The sequence below is a fragment of the Vitis riparia genome, chromosome 19 (assembly GCF_004353265.1).
Source record: "Vitis riparia cultivar Riparia Gloire de Montpellier isolate 1030 chromosome 19, EGFV_Vit.rip_1.0, whole genome shotgun sequence".
Classification (NCBI taxonomy): Eukaryota; Viridiplantae; Streptophyta; class Magnoliopsida; order Vitales; family Vitaceae; genus Vitis; species Vitis riparia.
In genome coordinates this window covers 4618690-4634245 of record NC_048449.1, presented here as the reverse complement: position 1 = coordinate 4634245, position 15556 = coordinate 4618690, and the positions used below count along the sequence as shown (strand labels likewise).

The 15556-nt window shown below is 35.7% G+C and overlaps 1 protein-coding gene and 1 pseudogene across 1 annotated transcript; both read right to left on the bottom strand.

Moving 5' to 3' along the window:
• Positions 1–1034: 1034 nt before the first annotated feature.
• Positions 1035–12523, bottom strand: LOC117909101 (annotated as a pseudogene).
• A 9-nt stretch (positions 12524–12532) lies between these two features.
• LOC117909100 (G-type lectin S-receptor-like serine/threonine-protein kinase At2g19130) lies at positions 12533–13549 on the bottom strand. Its single transcript, XM_034823002.1, has 3 exons — positions 13399–13549; positions 12641–13277; positions 12533–12542 (listed from the first exon to the last, which is right to left on the bottom strand). The coding sequence occupies exons 1-3, from the start codon at positions 13547–13549 to the stop codon at positions 12533–12535; spliced, it is 798 nt and encodes a 265-aa protein (XP_034678893.1).
• Between the last annotated feature and the right edge of the window lie 2007 nt (positions 13550–15556).

Genomic DNA, 15556 nt, shown 5'->3' with positions numbered 1-15556 from the left:
AAAACAAAGACTATAAAATTTGATAATATATTACCTAATATTAACATATACAATTATAAATAATTTTGATATTAAAACATTGACCACCCTGTCTTCAAATCCCCAATTTTCTGGCACCGATTGCCACCCTTTCTTCAAATCACTAACTCACCCGTACCAGGGAGAGAGAGAGAGAGAGAGAGAGAGGGAAGAAGGCAGACAGAAGCAGGCGAGAACTGAGACCAAAATTAGAGAGAGGGGACACCAGATGCAGCGATGGCCGCTCACGTCAATGGAGGGAATCTTCTCATCACACCAGTTACCACACCGGGACCATCGAAGGCGCTCCACATCCATGATCGTTCTGAAGTTAGTAATACCTCAACCTCTTCTTCTTGTGCACCTCCAAGACTCAGTCATGGGTTAGACTGATGTCTTTCTTCCTCTTCATCATGGTTGTTGAGAAACTTTTCCTTTTGAAGACAATCTTTGATTTTTCAGAGGTTTTTTAGGTTTACATCTCGTTTGTTGTTCCTCTGCTGTGATTCAAAAGTGAAAAAACGATTTCTTTTGTCAACACGAACGGTTCAACCGAGTCAACTCGGAATCTCCGTTGAGTTAACCGAGTTTAAGCGATTCCTGATTGAGTATGAGTCTATACGACTCGGCCGAGTCGTACTGGACTCGGCTTGTTCTTGAACACATAGAATTAAGGGGATTTCCTCAGATTTCTTGGCAACCAAATGGGTTTTATTGAAACCATGTCCAATAAGAAAAGAAGGTTTTACGAGTACTCAATTAAATTATACTATTTCTTCTCTTAAAAAAATGCTAGATGCTATCACAGTTTAAAAGGCAAAAAAATCTATGGCTGCTTTCCTTCCTCACTTTCCCTCTTGCCTATATGTTAATTAGTACTTATGCTTAGTTGTAGCATGCGCAAAAGCTCATCTTTCCTAGCACTAGTTGAATATTTGCAGTAAGCTCTGAGGGTTGTATTTTAGTGTCTGGATTGGCAATGCATAAAAGCAGATTCAGGTCTGAATCCTTGAGGATTGAGTAAAATTAAGCACATTATTGAACTGCATTGAAAGAAAAATACATACAAAAGTTCACACGTTCGGTACATCAACAATCAACTTGATGGCCAATAATAATACTAGACAATATGCTGAAGACATTTAAGCATATGCAATCTGAAATTTAGAACACTTATCGTGCTCCCATGCTTGAAAGTGTTACATCATTTAAGGAACAAATTTCAAGCCTATCTTGAGATGCATGTGGTTTCATACTCGATAGATTTGAGAAGGCTGGCTCATTTGGAGAAGATAAAAGTACATTTTCCTTGACAAGCATGGAGACAACATCGGACATGGTGGGCCTATCATCTGCACTTTCTTGAACACAAAGAAGGGCAACATTGATGTACCTTAACAGAATATGTCTCAAAGATATCTCATTCAATACTGGATCAATCAACTCCTGTCCTCTGTTGTTTTTCCACAGATCCCATGCCTAAAGGAAAGAAAATTATACTTTGATGCACATTCCCGAAAAAGGAAAAAAAGATATATAGTCCTAATTCGGTCAATTGCATTCAAGTATGTAACTTAAAGCTTGAAATATAATAGTAAACATGATAAATTTAGCTACATAAGAGGAAAATTGTGTTACTTACATATCCAAGAAGATTGAGCGAGTCACTATGATAAAATTCAGTAATCTTCTTGCCACTTAGAATCTCTAGTAACAAGACCCCGAAGCTAAAAACATCAGATTTAGTTGAAAAGAGACCTCGCAAAACATACTCGGGGGACATGTAGCCACTGAATTCATTATTAAAACAATTCATTTAGTAATTGCATGATTACAAATATATATGTAGAAAAAAAGCATGTTATGAGACAAACCACATATTTTACAATGCGTTAGGATTCACTTACTAAGTCCCAACTATATGTTTTGTTGCTTTTGATTCATTTCCTCCAAAAATTCTTGCCATTCCAAAATCTGATATTTTAGGGTTCATGTCTTTATCCAGCAGAATGTTGCTAGCCTTCAAATCTCGATGAATAACTCTCAATCTGGAGTACTGATGGAGATAAAGAAGTCCCTGAGCAACCCCTTCAATGATGCGAACTCGCGTCTCCCAATTCAGAATCCCGCGTTTTGCAGGATCTATTTCCATTTTACACCAAATAAATAGATGTTAGCAAATAAGTGGTGAAGAATGATGAATGTGTAAAGTTCTCATTGAATATACAGTAGCTGGAAGCATATGTATGTGGAAGTTACAAACCAAAGAGGAAGAAATCCAAGCTTTTGTTGGACATATACTCATAAATCAATATCTTCTCATCCTGCTCGATGCAGTATCCCAAAACTTTCACAAGATTCTTGTGTTGCAGCTTGGCTATAAGCATGACTTCATTTTTTAACTCCTCCCATCCCTGTTTAGATCTTTTTGAGAGCCTTTTCACAGCTACCTCATATCCTCTTTGTGACTTTCCCTGTCATGGGAATTTCAACAGACTACAATTACACCAGATAAAAGAAATTTGGTGTATATCAAGTGGGCCTTTACATTCAGGATAGATTGTGGAACATTATTGTCAGGGGTTGTAATCTCACCTTGTAAACAGATCCAAAACCGCCCTCTCCTAGTTTATTTTCAATAGAGAAGTTATTTGTAGAAGCAATACACTCGCAAAACTAAACATGGGCAAATCAACTTCCTTCTTCTCGCCCCTCCAAAGTCTATTTGTCTCGCCAAGCTCATAGCTGGTATCTTCTGAGCTGTTAACGAAATCAAATAGTAACAAATCTTCCCCTACTTGGTAAAGAACAAACAGACATTAAATATCATAAGAATGTAGGAATTCCGGCATGGGAATAAATTATTTCACATTGGATCCACATACATACTTACATGTAATCAGAACATGAAATCCTAATGTTACCTTAATTATTCAATAACAGTGGTAATGAAAATATTTCAGAAAAGAACTGGTTTTGTATTTGTAGATGGAACCTAAAAACTGTTGAATTGCTTGGCCATACGTCTGTCCATGACAAATACTGACCTTTTCTTCGGAACCTTCCCCATATCCCATAAATTACAAAGGCTGCAGTTAAAGATATGGCCAGTGTAACAATTAGCCATACCTTCCACTTGCTGCTTGAAACTGTAGAAGGAAATATATCATATTAAATTTAGCTTAATCGAGGGCCTTTTTATATTGAAAATAAAACAAGACCCATATGCTTTATGTCCTCCTACAATAACAACTGACTCTTTTTTCTTACCTCTCTTATTTAGCTCAGAGGCAGCAAGTTTGATATAGAAACTTCTAGCATTACTGTCACCATCTGGTAGCTGCTCCACGTTTACAAGATCTCCACCCCATATTCTGCACTCCTCTCCCTCATAAGCATAAGCGGAGCAAGGGCAGCTATTCAGGCAAATTGATTCACACTCCATAGCACTCCTTGCTTGTATTGTTACTGGATACTTGGGCAGTCTCACGTTAGACACCAAAAGAAACTGGTCTCGCTCCCCATTAGCATGGCTTTCATTGACACACTGCAAATCTGCTTTCCTCACACACCCTCCAGATCTGTCTTGCAGATTCCAGTCTTCAGGGAAGCGAGGTTCAAAACCTGGCAAGCATTCACAAAATTCAACAGAATCCCCAGTGCAGGTTCCGAAAGGCCCACAGTAAGCATAAACCTCACACTGTGTTTTTGGTCGATGCCCAAATAAATCCCATTCATGTGTGCCTTCAAGACAATGCATATGCCCAACATGGCCTGACACATCTACCACCAGTCTGCTCAGAATGGAGGGATTATGAAGAGAGTAAGTGAAATAGCTTTCATTCTCATTAAAGGATGTATTGTACTTATACATGTAGAAGAAACGCATCTCAGGAACCTGGCTGAAAATCTGCCCATCCCACACCCCACTAGTCCAATACCTGTTGGGTCCTCGCAAGATAAAAATCTGGCTAGTTCCATTAGGGTCGACCTGCACGGAGAAATCTCCTGGACTGGGATCTTCTGCGCTCTTCCATGACACCAATGACCATGTTTTTCCAGCCCTTTTGTCGTACCCAAGCTTCATCGCCGGCAGGAGAGTGTCCGATGGATAGTCAAAGCTCTCCCATAAGACATCTGACTTATTTCTCAAAACAAGATTTCCAGAATCCAACAGGGTGGCCCTAGTGTTGCTGTTTGATGATATGCTTGTCACCTTGTACGAAATCTTCCCCTCTAAAATCTCGAGGTTGCCATCTGTGCTGACAGTAAGAACCACGGATGGATTTGTGAACGAATAATCTCGGTTAGCTACCCACACAATGATTTGCTCTGAGAATTTCTTGTACCATATCCCCACATAATATTTTGTGGACTTTCCAGGAGAAAAGAATCCTAATTCAAAGTTACCTCCAGCAGATATGATGGTCTGAGAGGTTGTGAGTGATTGACCTTGTAAGATTGTATCTGTAAATGCATCAACAAATTGCCAGTGAAAACCTGAAGAAATAAGCAAGAAAACAAGATTAGCAGACCATCTTCTGGTTGAAATTTTCATGTTAACCATAACTCATAAGCAGCGTTTAAGCAGCCCATCAATAATCTTATAGCCATCCAAAACAGGCAGTGGCAGACCTGAGGCCCAACGACCGGTGAGTCAAAGTCTCATTTCCACTGATCTCCCTTTCAATATATCTTTAGGAAAATTCGACACCACTGTGTGGAAGCAATAGAAGAACATCTTGCACGTCTCCTTTACACTGGCCTCCCTTTTGGAAAATTCTACAGCACCGTGTGGTAGCAATCGAAGAATATCTTCCGATGGTTATTGGTTTTGCCTCCAACTCGATATTAACGCTTTTATCATCCAACTCATAGGGTTAATCAACCATGAAAATATTATTTTCTTTTTATATTTTATTTTGATTTATTTATAGATGATTTTCCATTTTTATTTTTATGGTTATTGATTTATTCGGTGATGATTTTTTTTATGATATATAAATACATTTTAACTTGGTTGTTAGATGGATTAATTTTTATTTTTAATTTTTAATCTTCAAGAGGAAACGGGCATTTGGGTGCAGAGATGAGATCAATATAAAAAATTTAGTTACTTGTATGAAATTGGAACTATATAAGATTTTAATGTTAAGTATACATTAAATTATAATTCTTAATCAATAAAATAAATTAATATTATAAAAAATTAAAATATATAATGAACAATATTCTAAATAATTAAAAGTTGATGTAATCACAATCTCACTCATAGCACCCTAGTACGGTAGTTTGACCTATTCTTCTTTTACTAACAATTGGACCTTTTCGCTGAATACATTTAATAATTGGAAGAATACCATATTCAATATTCAATATGGTGGATAAAAATCTGGTTTGTTCCATTAAGCAGCCCATAAATCTCAGGTGTGGGTCATAGTCCCATTTAATATCCTTTGATCTCCCCTTCAAGATATATCTTCTTCTATGATTTTTTTCCAACCCCATGTTGGATCTTTCTACTAGATACATCTAGGCTATATTTAGTCTCCGAAAAATATTAAGAAAAAAAACGTTAAGAAAAATAGTTTTCTTATATTTAGTTTCATTATGAAAAAATATAAAATAAAATAAAATCAGTTAAAATAATATATATTTTTAAATTATTTAATCTTACTATAATGAAAAAAAAAAAAAAAGTGAAATGAGTTTGGAGAAGTATATAAAAATAATTCATTGAATTTAAACCCATTTTTAATCTTCTTTCCTTTTATTTTTTTTTTATTTTCTTTTCTTCACATTTTCCTTTAAATTTTCTCATAACCATAACATAAAACCGAAGAATACTACATGGATCTTTTCTACTTTTAAGGGTACAACATTGTTCAAGTTAGTTATATAAATGAAAAATATCAACAAAAATTAACAATAAAAAACCCTCATTAGGCCCACATTTCTTCTTTTTAGGCTAGTGGTAGGTCACTTATAGTAGGGAGTAAAATGTAAGAGATTTATTTTTCGGGCCAAATTTAATAATAATCTTCTATAATGACCTATACAATCTCTGATTTAAATGATGTTTGGGTTCAAATCTAATTCTAATCTTTATTCTTGAATGTCCATCTATGTTTGGTGATATGAGACACATTCCAAATCTAAAGAGGAACTTTATCTCATTGAGTACTCTTGATTCAAAAGGGTACAAGTATACTGGTGAAGGTGGAGTCTTAAAGGTTAGTAAATGTGTTCTTGTTGTGATCAAATGGCAGAAAAGATCTACCAAATTATGTCTTGTAGGGATCCACAGTTATAAGTGATGTAGTTGTTGTTACTTCTTCCTTATTAGATGGTGATGTTACTAGACTTTGTCATATGCGCCTTAGGCATATGAGTGAGAATGGGATGATTGAATTGAGCAAAAGAGAACTTCTTAATGGTTAGAGTTTTAGAAAACTGAAGTTCTATGAGCACTGCGGTTTTGGAAAGCAGAGAAGAGTCAAATTCACAAAAGGCATTCACAACACAAAGAGGACACTCAATTATATACATTTTAATCTTCGGGGACCATCTAGGGTCCCTTCTAAGGGAGGTGTTAGTTATATGTTAACTATCATTGATGATTTTTCCAGAAAAGTTTGGGTGTTCTTCTTGAAGAAAAAGAGTGATATGTTAGCTACATTCAAGGAGTGGACGATTATGATTGAGAAGCAGACATGGAAGCAGGTAAAACATCTTCGCACTGATAATGGCTTGGAGTTTTGTTCTTATGAATTTAATGTTCTATGCAAGTCAGAAGAAATGGCGAGGCATCATACAGTTCAGCAAAACGGTGTGGCAGAGCAAATGAATAAGACTTTGATGGAGAAAGTACATTGTATGCTTTCCATTGTTGGTTTACCTAAGTCTTTTTGGACTAAAGCTACATCTTGTTTCCTCATTCATCGTTATCCCTCAACTACTACTAACAAAAGAACTCCACAAGAGGTATGGTCTGGTACTCCTGCTAGTTACCCTGATTTGAAGGTATTTAGATGTCCTGCCTATACTCATGTTGATAATGGAAAATTAGAATCTAGGTCTATAAAATGTGTCTTTCTTGGCTATAAGTCTAGTGTTAAAGGATATAAGCTATGGTGTCTAAAAACCAAGAAAGTCATGGTCAATAGAGATGTTATTTTTTATGAAACTACTATGCTTCATGACTCATCTTTTAGATATTCTTGTGATAAAGAGCAATAAAAATCAAGCACACAGGTGGAGGTTGAGTTGGAGTCAAGATCCATACCAAAGTCTACATCACAATCTAGTTCAAAGATGAAGAGTGGTGTTGCTGCTCCCTCATCACATCTGGCCAACCATGTCTGCGTCCACAGATGAGAGAGAATCATTCCACTATACAATAGAGAACATTACAGAGGATAGAACCAAAACATTATAGAGGACATAACCAGATACAATTATTGGGTTCTCGAAACATCTCATGTTTTCCTACTCTTCGTATCCCTACCCTACCATAAGTCATCTCGCTCCACCGAGTACCTCCCGTTCTTCCTCACATCTCTATTTACCCCGTATAATCTTTACATACCCATTTCCATCTCATAACTTTTTCTTCTCATGACCTAGAATATGTATAAAGATATTTCCAACAACCTTCCTTACCCTATAAGAAAATCTAATATTACAATAATATATTAACCTAAAAATATTCATATAATATTCTTTACAAAAAATAAATTTATACTAATTAGGAATTTGGGACACTTCCAAACAATTATAATAAATAATATTAAATACAATATTTTGAAAAAATAAGAACTATCTTGATAAATTAATGATTTATTAATTAATACACAATTAATATTCACTTAATTAATTGATTTTCCTTGTTCCCAATCTATTAATTTATGGACAATTAATTGTGTCTTAAAAGAAAAAAAGAAAAAAAAAATCTCAAATGCTCTAAGACTTTAATGCATCTTCCCTAGATAAGCATAATTCAATGTAGCAGGTAGCAGAACTTGACCGCGATCGCATCATTTTCGTCAAAGTCTTTCCTAATTTCCGTGGTTGAATAGATTAAACAACATTAGAGTGGTAGGAAATGATCCTTTTCATGCTGATGTTAATAGAAGAAATCAGATACCTGATTTTCCCCAGCTGGTTCTGCTGCTTTTCTTTCCCTCAAAGTCTTGGAACCTCCCATGCACTGTATTTTGGAGAACCATTTAGAAATGTTTTCAGATTTTCTGCTCCAGGGGACATAGGAAAAAAAAACTCATTCAATGCAGAGACCAACTACCATGCAAAGCAAGGTGTAGCAGTTTTGAAAGACCTTTTGTTAGGATTCCCTTCTAGATATATTTCCTTCTATGACTTTTCCAATTTGTATCGGACCTTTCTTCAATCTAGACCATGCCCAGAATGAGAAGAATTATGGAAAGAACACTAAATTCATGTACTTGAGGCCCCACTGGGATTAGATTTTCTATGCTGGACGGCAAAATTAGTTTGTAATTATCTACTTTTTGACTTGATATATGTTATCTCTCCTAAAATATTCAATGAAACTGATCCCTAAGCTAAGCGCAGGGGCCCATAAATGACCATTATTTCACCCATTTTGCTTTTGAAGTCTATATTGTAGAGATGAGAGAGGGTCAATGGGCTCGTTTAGCCTTACTTGAGCTTTCCATCATAAACTACAAAAATTGTAGACTTCAAGTTATTTCTCTTTTGCATTTTCCTTGGTTTTCTTGACAACCAAAGGGGTTTTACTCAAACTATGTCCAAACAAATGGGAAGTGTTATAAGTCACAGGAAACGTTATACCACATTTTTTTTTTCTGGAAAATTGTCTGATCACTTTGGATTTGGAAGGCGAAAAATCTACAACTTCTTAACTAATTCCTCCCTCCTATGCTGAGTAGCTGAATTGTCTTCGCTATTACTAGTTGAATGAAGCACTGTATGATATGAATCTGAAATTGAAGCTAACCCTGCTTCTGTTCACTCCCTGCCCCCATTATAGCTAAGTTAATACCTACACCTGGGTTCTGATAATTTCTTTCCCCACTGACATATCCATCAATTGCAGCATCTTGTCCTCATACCCAATTCCCCATACCAAAAACTGTTTCAAAATTATCTTCTTTCAGATGCCCAGTGAAAACTGAATTCACTTACCATGCTAATACATAAAATTACAGAAAAAAAAAAAATCATTCATTTTCATATGGTAGATGTTAAGGAGGTTTCAATTCACAGGATTCTCAGTGAGAGGTAATATTTCGAGTTCCTCTTGTCACAGGATTCACAATCAACTCCTTAGCTGGAAACATCTGATTTCACAAAGGAACTATGCTCCATAGAATATTCTTGCAAGATATATACACTGCACTATTGTCAAAACAGTAGAACTTAGTCTCGTAGTAAATATACAGTAGTAAAGAACTCTATCTGTACATGATATACAGATGCCAGGGCATTAGGAAACACATATAAGAGAGTAAGTGGAAGGTGGATAGTTGACTCTCTATAGCTGGATTGGCCCTAAAGGTGCCATTTGTTGGTTTTTGAGCTCTGAAAATTGTCCTTCACTCTTTGGATTGATGAGGGTACAGATCATAATCAAATTAAATCCAAATTCAACTGGACAAAATCGGACTTCATAACAGTTTCAGATAAAAATATTTGACACAGGTCTGAATGATTATTGAACTGTTTTGGAAGAAAAATTCACACATAGATCACATGTCCATTTCAATACATGAGCTATGAATTCACAAAAACAACGCAAGACAATATGCTGAAATTTAAGCATATTATTTATTAAGTTCTGAACCATTATCGTGCTTCCATAATCGAAAGTGTCACACCATTTAAGGAACAAATTTCAGGCCTGTTTTGAAATATATGTGGTTCCACCCCACTTCTCAGATTTGAAAATGCCGGTTGTTTTGGAGAGGGTAAACGTACACTTTCATTGCCAAGCATTGAGACAACATCAGACATGGTAGGCCTGTCATCTGCACTTTCTTGAACACAAAGAAGGCCTGTATTGATGTACTTCAACAGAATGTGTCTTGGCAATGTCTCTTCCAACACTGGATCCATCAACTCCTGTCCCCTGCTGTCTTTCCACAGATCCCATGCCTAAAAGAAAGAAAATTATCCATTGATGCAAATTCCCAAAAAGTAAAAGGTAATAAAGTCCTTTTTATAGTAGCCAATGATATGAAATAAGCTTTGAAATTGAGTGGTAAACATAATGTGAAATTTACCGGTAGCCCAAGACAACCAAATAGGTAATATAACAGGGGAATTGAAAACAAAGAATTAGCATATCAAAACATCATAAATAGTTATGTGAGGAAATATTGTGTTACCCACATATCCGATAAGATTGAGGGAGTCACTTTGGTAAAATCCAGTATTCTTCTTGCCACTCAAAATCTCTAATAATAAGACCCCGAAGCTAAAGACATCAGATTTAGTTGAAAAAAGGCCTTCCAATGCATACTCAGGGGACATGTAGCCACTGGACTTGATTATTAATTACAAAATGATTTAGTAGCTGCATGATTCTAAATATATGTGCAGAAAAAAAAAAAAAAAAAAAAGTTGTATGAACATTCACATATTTTAGAATTTGTTAGGCTTCACTTACTAAGTCCCAACTATATGATTTGTTGCTTTTGATTCGTTGCTCCCAAATATTCTTGCCATTCCAAAATCTGATATTTTAGGATTCATGTCCTTATCTAGAAGAATGTTGCTAGCCTTCAAATCTCGATGAATAATCCTCAACCTGGAGTACTGATGCAGATAAAGAAGACCTTGAGCAACCCCTTCAATGATGTAAACCCGTGTCTTCCAATTCAGAATCCCATGTTTTGCAGGATCTATTTCCATTTTACACCAAATAAATACAAACTCATGTTAGCAAATAAGTGGTGAATAATAATGAATGGTTTTTTATTGAATACACAGTAGCCAGAAGTTCAGGAAAATTATAGAATATGTAGAAGTTACAAACCAAATAGGAAGAAATCCAAGCTTTTGTTGGGCATATACTCATAAATCAATATCTTCTCATCTTGCTCAATGCAGCAACCAAACAGCTTCACAAGATTCTTATGTTGCAGCTTGGCTATAAGCATGACTTCATTCTTTAACTCCTCCCATCCCTGTCCTGATCTTTTTGAAAGCCTTTTCACAGCTACCTCGTATCCTTTTTGTGACTTTCCCTATCATGGGAATTTCAACTTAGTACAATGACACCAAGTAAAAGAAACTCTGTACATACTAAGAAAATTCATAGATACTAATCTCACCTTGTAAACTGGTCCAAAACCGCCCTCTCCTAGTTTATTTTCAATAGAGAAGTTATTAGTAGCAGCAAATACACTCGCAAAACTGAACATTGGCAAATCAACTTCCTTCTTCTCGCCTCTCCAAAGTTTATTTGCCTCACTAAGTTTATCTTCTGAGCTGTTACTTAAATCAAATAGTAACAAATTTTCCCCTGCTTGATAAAGAAGAAACAGATGTCAAGTATCATAAGAATGTAGGAATTTAGCATGGGAATAAATTGATTCATTATTGATTTTTATTGCACTGTAGTGCAGGTCCACACTCGCATGTAATCACGAGATTGAAACCCTAATATGGTCTTAATTATTCTACAACAAGGGTAATGAGCTCATTGCAGAAAACAAATGGTTTTGTATGTGTAGATGGAATCTAAATACCCTTGAATTGCTTGGCCATCTTCTATCCATGAAAAATACTGACCTTTTCTTCGGAGCTTCTTCCATATCCCCCAAATGACAAAGGCTGAAGTTAGGGAAATGGCCAGTGTAACAATTAGCCACACCTTCCACTTGCTGCTTGAAACTGCAAAAAGAAATAAATGTAACTAATCTTTGATGAACTTCATCTTATATTTAAGAAAAAGAAAATCATATGCTCTGTCCTTCCACAAAAAAAGTTTGACCATTCCCTACTTTTATTACCTTTCCCATTTAGCTCAGAGGCCGCAAGTTTGAGATAGAAATCTTGACCATTACTGTTGTCATCTGATAGCTGTTGCAAGTTTAGAAGATCTCCACCCCATACTGTACAGTTCTCCATGTAGTAAGAATAAGCAGAGCAAGAGCAGTTATTTAGGCAATCTGACTCGCACTGCATGGCACCACTCGCTGGGAGTGTTAGTGGATAATCTGGCAGTCTCACATTAGACACCCGATGAAACTGGTCTCTCTCCCCATTAGCATGAGCACTATTGCCACACTGCAAATCTGCTTTCCTCACACACCCTCCAGATTTGTCGCCCGAGTTCCAGTTATTAGGGGAGGCAGGTTCAAAACCTGGCAAACATTCACAAAATCCATCGACTGCACTGTCATTGCAGATTCCAAAAGGCCCACAGTAAGCATAAACCTCACATTGCGTTTTTGGTTGAAACCAAAACATATGCCATTGATGAGAGGCTTCAAGCCATGCCATTTGCTTAATCTGCCCTGACACATCCAGCACCAATCTGCTTATAGTTGAAGAATCATAAATAGAGTAATTGATATAGCTCTCCTCCTTACTAAACGAATAACTGAAATTAAACATATAGTTTAAGCGCATCTCACGAATCAAGCTGAAAACCTGCCCATCCCTGTCCCAGGTGCCACTAGCCCAGTACATTGTGGACCCTTGCAAGATAAAAATCTGGCCGGTTCCCTTAGGGTCGTACTTCAGGGAGAAAACTCCTGGACTGGGATCTTCTGCGCTCTTCCATGACACTAATGACCATGTTTTTCCAGCCCTTTTGTCGTATCCAAGTTTCATCCCCGGCAAGAAAGTGTCCGATGGATAGTCAAAGCTTTGCCATAAGATACTCGAGTTGTCATTTCTCAAAACAAGATTTCCAGAATCCAATAGGGTGGCACTAGTTTTGCTGTTTGATGATATGTTTGTCACCCTGTATGAAATTTTCCCCTCCCAAACCTCGAGGCTACCATCTGTCCTGACAGTAAGAACCACAGACGGATTTGTGAATGGATAATCTCGGTTAGCTACCCACACAATGGTTGGCTCTGATATTTTCTTGTACCATATCCCCACATAGTATTTTGTGGAGTTTCCAGGAGAAAAGAATCCTAATTCAAATTCACCACCCGCAGATATGATGGTCTGAGAGGTTGTGATTGATTGACCTTGTGAAATTGTATCTGTAAATGCATCAGCAAATTCCAAGTGAAAACCTGAAGAAATAAGCAAGAAAACAAGAATAACAGACCACCTTCTGGTTGAAAATTTCATGCTAGCCATAACTCATAAGCAGCGTTTAAGCAGCCCACCAATAAACTTATAGCCATCCAAAACAGGCAGTAGCAGATCTGAGGCCCGGCGACTCGGTCAAAGTCTCCTTTCCACTGTTCTCCCTTCTAATATATCTTTCAGGAAAATTATAGGGTACTGTGAGGAAGGTACAGAAGAACATCTTGGGCCATTGGATGTGATCTTCAACATTCATCTTAAATTTGGTATATAAAAAAAAGAAAGAACATAGAATATATACACACATACAGCAAGGTAGTTCTCTTTCTTCAGATTCATCATCCTAGCTGACATAGAAGATATCATAAACTCTTCGGCAGGAAAGAGCTATTCCGGATGTTAGTGGTTTTCAACACCCTCTCATCACGTCCTCTCTCACTCTCATCCTCCAACTCCATATTCAAAAACGCTTTAATCATCATCCATTTTTGTTGATATGTGAACTCAGAGATTAAGCTTAATATTCTTGAAAACCAAAGAGATCCAAAGAAAAAAAAAACATTATTAAAGTTGAGGTGTCAAAGTGCAAACAACAATTGAAAGAATCCAAATGTGATATTCACTTTTCAAGAGGAAATGGGCATTTGGGTGCAGAGATGAGATCAGTATAAAAAATTTGGTTACTTATATGAAATTGAAACTATATAAGATTTTAATGTTAAGTAAGATACATTAAATTATAATTCTTAGTCAATAAAATAAATATTATAAAAATTAAAATATATAATGGACAATATTCTAAATAATTAAAAGTTGATGTAATCACAATCTCACTCATAGCACCCTAGTCCGATAATTTGACCTGTTCTTCTTTTACTAACAATTGGACCTTTTCGCTGAATACATTTAATAATTGGAAGAATACCATAATCAATATTCAATATGGTGGATAAAAATCTGGTTTGTTCCATTAAGCAGCCCATAAATCTCGGAGGTGTGGGTCATAGTCCCATTTAATATCCTTTGATCTCCCTTCAAGATATATCTTCTTCTATGATTTTTTCCAACCCCATGTTGAATCTTTTTACTACTCTAGGCTATATTTAGTCTCCGAAAAATATTATGAAAAAGAAAAAAGTTAAGAGAAATAGTTTTCTTATATTTAGTTTCATTATGAAAAAAATATAAAAGAAAATTAAATTAGTTAAAATTTTATATATTTTTAAATTATTTAATCTTATTATAATAATAAAAAAAAAAGTGAAATGAGTTTGGAGAAGCATATAAAAATAATTTATTGATCGAATTTAAACCCATTTTTTATTTTCTTTTCTTTTATTTTCTTTTCTTCACATTTTCCTTTAAATTTTCTCATAACCATAATAAACAGAAGAATACTACATACATCTTTTCTACTTTTAAGGGTACAACATTGTTCAAAGTTAGTTATATGAATGGAAAAATATCAAAAAAAAAAAAAAAACCCCTCATTAGGCTCACATTTCTTCTTTTTAGGCTGGTGGTAGGTCACTTATAGTAGGGGGTAAAATGTGAGAGATTGATTTTTCAGGCCAAATTTAATAATAATCTTCCATGATGACCTGTACAATCTCTTATTTAAATGATGTTTGGGTTCAAATCCAATTCTAATCTTTATTCTTGAATGTCCATCTATGTTTGGGTGCTTTACCTAGTAACTATCCAATGCCATCTTACTTAGTAAGTGCTTTTCCTTTCATCAAACAGGTTTGGGTTCTAATTTTTCAGGTTTCCTTCTTAACTTCCACTGATTGCATCCCCTACATGAAAAATGGTTAATTTGTAGAACAAAACATTTATTTAGTTTAATTATTGCTAGAACTTGGTGACCTAATTCCCTTTTTTGGTCCAACCCCGAAAGTTCATAGTGCTATATATTGTGAAGAAAAATTTTGGATTTTCCTACTTTATTTATTTTTCTCTCCCATATATATTTATGGGATGATGTATAAGTTTTCAGGGATTTATGTAGTAGTTGCTTGATACTCTCCCCTTTTTTGTGCCAATTTTTTACATAGTGGATTATCCTTCTCCTCAGCCCGTGGTTTTTCTCGTCTAGGGTTTTCCACATAAATCTGTGTGTTCTTATTTTTTTCTTATTGCCTATTCTCGTTTTTAATAACAAACTAGTATCAGAGCGAGGTTTGATTAGTGAGAGGTTTGATCTTCTCAACAATGGCAATGATGAAATACGATATTTTTTTTTTTGGATCGCAACACCAGA

Bases quoted from the DNA above. Each gene is read 5' to 3' on its own strand.
- LOC117909100 (XM_034823002.1), bottom strand. From the start codon at position 13,549: ATGAATGTTGAAGATCACATCCAATGGCCCAAGATGTTCTTCTGTACC. The intron at 13,278-13,398 runs GTTTTGGATGGC...TTATTTCTTCAG, and splicing joins CCTCAGATCTGCTACTGCCT to GTTTTCACTTGGAATTTGCT.